The sequence below is a fragment of the Chamaea fasciata genome, unplaced genomic scaffold (genome assembly GCF_029207755.1).
Source record: "Chamaea fasciata isolate MVZ Bird 193981 ecotype frontalis unplaced genomic scaffold, bChaFas1.0.hap1 SCAF_35, whole genome shotgun sequence".
NCBI classification, from domain to species: Eukaryota; Metazoa; Chordata; class Aves; order Passeriformes; family Sylviidae; genus Chamaea; species Chamaea fasciata.
In genome coordinates this window covers 1,735,051-1,740,697 of record NW_027094120.1, presented here as the reverse complement: position 1 = coordinate 1,740,697, position 5,647 = coordinate 1,735,051, and the positions used below count along the sequence as shown (strand labels likewise).

The 5,647-nt window shown below is 53.6% G+C and overlaps 1 protein-coding gene across 1 annotated transcript; it reads left to right on the top strand.

The window, feature by feature from the left end:
• The first annotated feature begins 2,534 nt into the window (after positions 1-2,534).
• Positions 2,535-3,533, top strand: LOC136303497 (olfactory receptor 14J1-like). Its single transcript, XM_066207156.1, has one exon. The coding sequence runs from the start codon at positions 2,601-2,603 to the stop codon at positions 3,531-3,533; it is 933 nt and encodes a 310-aa protein (XP_066063253.1). The 5' UTR covers positions 2,535-2,600.
• The last annotated feature ends 2,114 nt before the right edge of the window (positions 3,534-5,647 follow it).

The following is a 5,647-nucleotide window of genomic DNA, read 5'->3' as shown; positions in this document are numbered from 1 at the left end:
AATCATAGTTTTCTCTCTGTTGAGTGGGAAAGTGAACGGTTTGTGGTAAGTGGAAAGATGTTTGAATGTCTCATTTTTCCGTTTTCTCTTTTCTTAGTGTATGCTAATAAAATCTATCTGTTTTTACTTTTAGGTAGAGCCTGTTTCAGCTTTTTCTCCCAAAATCTTATCTCCCAGCTAGTAAACAAAATTCAGCAAACATAAAACCACCACAGGAAGGGACAGCATCTGCCTTGCCAGGGGCTGGAGCTCAGGCCTTGGCCTTTTGCATTCCTGAAACACATGCAGGTTTGCTCAGCATCAGAGACACCTTTGCCTTGTTTGTCCCCACCTGTCATCAGTGCCTGCGGTGTTCTGCTCTAACTGGAACCTGGGGACACTTTCTCAGGCGTGTCCCTCAATGGCACCCATTTAAAACTTCAAGAAACTTTGGCGTTTTTAATCTGACTTTGAGTCCTTGAGAAGTTTTTTGAACACTCTCTCAGGGACTGAGTCTGATGTAAACAACAGCAAATCCCTGAGAGGCTCATTAACATCCTTGTGCTGTGTCTGTGCTGCTGAGCTGGGCCGGGCTCCTGACACAGAGGCACCTCCTGGCAACCAAGATGAGCTTCAAAAAGGCATTTCTCCATCAAAGTGGCTCCTGTGCACAGCCCAGCAGGGCTGGGGCACTGCTTGCAGCTGCCCTGGGCACAGCACACAGGCACAGAGAGCTTCAATCACTCAGGGCTGGGAAGATGCTGAGGACTGACTGGGCGAGAATCATTTCCAGCCCTTGACACTGGAAACCTCTGGCTGCAGGACAATGCAGCTGCAGCTCCTGCAATGATCTCCTAAAGCAGGAACATCCCATTATGGATTCTGTAAGTACAACTCAGACTATCTCTGCTGTAAGCATGTGGACATGCTCAGGGCTTCTGCTCACTCCAGGAATATTTCCAGGACAATAATTTTTATAAAGATAAAATTTACTCAGTCATTGTTTTCAGTTTCTAACTCCTGGTGAACGGGGGGGGGGGTTAAATAATAAACAACTTCATGTTTAAAAGTCCCTAAGGCATCTGAACTATACCTCCAGTGCTATTCATGGGTTCCCAAAAGTGCTTTCATCCACTCCCTTGCCCATGGACAGCACCAGCATCACCTTCACTGGAGCCATCAGGCTTAGTCTGACCTGTCCTTTCTCCAAGCTCCAAACAGAACCTGCCCCCAGCCAGTGCCCTGCAAACAGGCAGGTTTCTGTAGGGCCAAGGAGAGTGCACAGAGATTTGGGGTCTGTGAGTGCTGGCAGGGAGAGATCAGGAACAGGGAAATACCTCCAGGAGAAAAATCTCCAGGAAGCAGAGAGAAGATCAGGCAATGAGAGAAAACAAAACCCAGAAATGCTGTGGCAGGGAGAGATCTCCAGAGGATTCTTTCCAGTGCAGCCCCTCCCTCGGAACAAGCCCCCTCCCTCTTGTCCCCCAGCCAAGCCTCTGCCCTCAGGGCTGGGGGTCCAAGGCATGAAGCCCCTCCTGTGCAGGCAGAGCTGCAGCAGAGCCGTGGGGCAGCTCTGCAGCCCCGGGCCCAGTTCCCTCTGCAGAGCACAGGGCTGGGAGCAGCTGCCTGGCACTGGGGGGCTCTGGGAGGGGGCACAGCTGGCTCAGGGTGACCCTGTCCCCAGTGCCCGGCTGTGGGCAATGCTGTCAGTGCAGCCAGGGAAGGAGCTCCATCTCATTTAATCCAGTGCCATCATTAGGACACTTGAAAGTCTCCCTGAGATTTCCTTCCAAGCTTCCAGCTTCCCTCCGCAATGCAAACCTGCCCTGTAGCATCTTTGTCTTATCTGAAAGCCCCACGGGGAGACACACAAGTTCTGTGATGGAGAAAATGCTGTTGGGTTGGTCGAATGAGTCCCGTGTGTCCTTGGGTACAAATGTGGGGCTGAGTCCTTGAGAAGAGGATGGACATTGGGTGGACTGTGGTGGATCCATCAGCTCTCAGCAGTGTCAGGATGGTTTTTAAAGGAAACATGGGAGGGTGATCATCCTGTGTAGGGGACAGGTGAAAGCCCAGAGAATCCTGGAACAGGACAGGGTGACAGACCTCCTCCCCTCATTCTCCATGCACCACCTTGCCTCAGAGAACTTGCTCTGTTCTCCCTGAGCACAACAGCAGAAATGTTGAGAGTTTCTGACATCAAAAATAGTCAAGTGGAGATGAAGAAAAGCTGTTGAAAAAACTCTAGAACATTTAAACAGACTTTACCATTCCTGGTCACTGGCAGTGGGAGTACAAGCTGACAGAGACTTCTGTACTAACAGGGTTTCAAAGTGGAACACGAGGACGGGTTCCCTGTTCCCCTCTCACGTCTGCACGGCAAGGCTGAATTGTAAAAACCCTGCATGTAATTGCCCTGAACCTGAAGACCCACTCAGCCAGCACCAACCAGGGCTCCCCAGTTGGAGTTTAAGGAAAATCTGCTAGAAAATCAAAAGGCTGTCAGTGTGATACAGAAGAATGGTCTGTGGGAAAAGGCTTTGATTTTACTGAAAGAACTTTCTCCTAACCTGTCACTGATCTTTTCTCCTTGAACAGGCCCCCATGGCCAGACACAGCAAATGTCCAACAGCAGCTCCATCAGCCACTTCCTCCTGCTGCCATTGGCAGACACGCGGCAGCTGCAGCTCCTGCACTTCTGCCTCTTCCTGGGCATCTCCCTGGCTGCCCTCCTGGGCAACGGCCTCGTCATCAGCGCCGTAGCCTGCGGCCACCACCTGCACAGCTCCATGTTCTTCTTCCTGCTCAACCTGGCCCTCACTGACCTGGGCTCCATCTGCACCACTCTCCCCAAAGCCATGCACAATTCCCTCTGGGACACCAGGACCATCTCCTATGAAGGATGTGCTGCACAGCTCTTTCTTCTTGTGTTTTTCATATCAGCAGAGGCTTCCCTCCTGACCATCATGTGCTATGACCGCTACGTGTCCATCTGCAAACCCCTGCACTACGAGACCCTCCTGGGCAGCAGAGCTTGTGCCCACATGGCAGCAGCTGCCTGGGCCAGTGCCTTTCTCTGTGCTCTGCTCCACACGGCCAATACATTTTCCCTGTCCCTGTGCCAGGGCAATGTCCTGGGCCAGTTCTTCTGTGAAATCCCAGAGATCCTCAAGCTCTCCTGCTCCAAATCCTACCTCAGGGAATTTGGGCTTTTAGTTTTCACTACCTCATTAGGACTTGGCTGTTTTGTGTTCATTGTTTTCTCATACGTGCAGATCTTTAGGGCCGTGCTGAGGATTGCCTCTGAGCAGGGACGGCACAAAGTCTTTTCCACCTGCCTCCCTCACCTGGCTGTGGTCTCCTTGTTTGCCAGCACTGTAGCCTTTGCCCACTTGAAGCCACTTTCAGTCTCCTCCCCATCCCTGGATCTGGCATTGTCAGTTCTGTACTCGGTGGTGCCTCCAGCCCTGAACCCCGTCATCTACAGCCTGAGGAACCAGGAGCTCAAGGCTGCAGTGTGGACACTGATCACTGGACGATTTCAGAAACATTAAACTGCTGGCCAGTTTCTGCAAATCACTTGTAATAAACTTGTAATGATTGTGTCATCTTTGATAGCGTTGGTTTGATTGTCAGTGTTTTTCCTTTGTTTTAGTTTTCAGTGATGTTCACAAAGCAATGATGTTCATTGTGTCCTTTCTTCTTTTCCTTCTCTCTAAGTTTTCTGTGGCCACAGACTGTGTCAGTGAAGAACTGCGCTCTCAGTGGCTTTTAAAGGAACTAAAGCATCTCCCAGCAGAGTTTTCACTGGAGATCCCGAGGTTTTTTCCCTTCTCTGGAGCTGCAGCAGCAATGTCTGTGTGCAGAGCTGGGGGCAGATCAGGGCAGGCACAGCAGCTGTGCCCAGGAGCAGCAGCCCTTGGTGTTGGCAGTGCTGCTCCCGTGGCCCTGCCCCGCTGCCCTCCTGGCCCTGGTGTTGCTGTAGGGCCTGAGTGCTCTCGGGAATCGGGCACAGGGCTGGGGGTGGCAGTGCCGGGGCTGCAGCAGGGACAGGCCATGGGCACCGCTGGGGCAGCGCTGACGCCTCTGGGCAGGCCCTGGGGGCTCCAGGCTCCTTGCCCAGGCTCTCTCCAGAACACGCCCAGGCCAAAGCTCAGCAGAGAAAAGCCCCGTGAGCAGCCCCAGGGTGGCCGTGGGCAGGTTGGGGGCAAACAGCATCACACCATGGGCATGTCCCTTGGAGAGAAGGATCATCCTACAAGTGCTTCAGGAATTCTCTGCAGGCTCCTGCAGTCCCTGGTGCTGTTCCCTTGCCAGAGGCACCACAGGCCAGGGGGGCACATCTGGGCTGCTGTGTCTGGGTGTGGGGTTCCCTGTTCTGGGCAATGAGGAGGGGCTGCAGAGGCTCTGCAGGACTGACAGGATGGGCTTTGGGGCTGTGAGGAGAAGCTGAGGGACATGGACTGCTGCACCTTCGGAAGAGGAGGCCCAGAGCTCATCCGGCAACTGATCCAAGGGTGGTTTCAGAGAATCACATAATCAGCAAGGTTGGAAAAGACCTTGGAGATCATCAAGTCCAACCTGTGCCCTGACACCACCTTGTCTCCTCTGATCCTTCTCCAGGATAAACAACCCCAGCTTTCTCAGCCACTCCTCACAGAACTTTTGATCCAGACCCCTCACCAGCCTTGTTGGCCTTCTCTGGACATGCTCCAGCCCTTCAATGTCCTTCCTAAATTGGGGGCCCAGAACTGGACACAGCATTTGAAGTGCTGCCTCACTAGTGCTGAGCACAGAGGAAGAATCAGTGCCCTGCTCCTGCTGGCCACACCATTTCTGATCCAGGCCAGGAGCCATTGGCCTTCTTGGCCACCTGGGTACACTGCTGCCTCATGTCCAGCCCGCTGTCCAGCAGTCCCCTCAGGTCCCTTTCTGCCTGGCCACTGTCCAGCCACTCTGTCCCCAGCCTGTAGCACTGCAGGGGTTGTTGTGGCCCAAGTGCAGGACCCGGCCCTTGGTCTTGTTAAACCTCCCATTGTGGGATTTGGGCCCTGGATCCAGCCTGTCCAGGGCCCTGTGCAGAGCCCTCCTACCCTCCAGCAGATCCACACTCACACCCAGCTTGGTGTCAGCTGCAAATTTGCTGATGGTGGACTCAATCCCCTCATCCAGACCATCAATGCAGATGTTGAAATCCACACTGGCTGGGTCTGATCCCTGGGCCATCCTGTGGGTGCCGTGTGATGGCACTCAAGGTGATCTGTTCCATAACCTTCCTGGGCACCGAGGTCAGGCTGACAGGCCTGGAGTTCCCCAGATCCTCCTGCCAGCCCTTCTTGGGGATGGGCTCACATTGGCACCTCCAGTCCTCTGGGACCTCCCTGGGGAGCCAGGACTGATGAGAAATGATGGAGAGCAGCTTGGGGAGCTCATCCACCTGCTCCCTCATCCCCCTAGGATGGATCCCATCTGGTCCCAGGGACACCTGTGAGCATCTGAGTGGCTCAGCAGGTCAGCAGCTGCTTCCTCCTGGATTACAGGGGAGCTGTTCTGCTCCCTGTGCCCATCTACCAGCTCAGGAGAACACTTGTCCTGAGGACAATCTGTCTTAATTGTTGGAAACTGAGGAAAAGAAGGGGTTAAATACCTCAGCCTTTTCCTTATCTTT

Bases quoted from the DNA above. Each gene is read 5' to 3' on its own strand.
- LOC136303497 (XM_066207156.1), top strand. From the start codon at position 2,601: ATGTCCAACAGCAGCTCCATCAGCCACTTCCTCCTGCTGCCATTGGCA.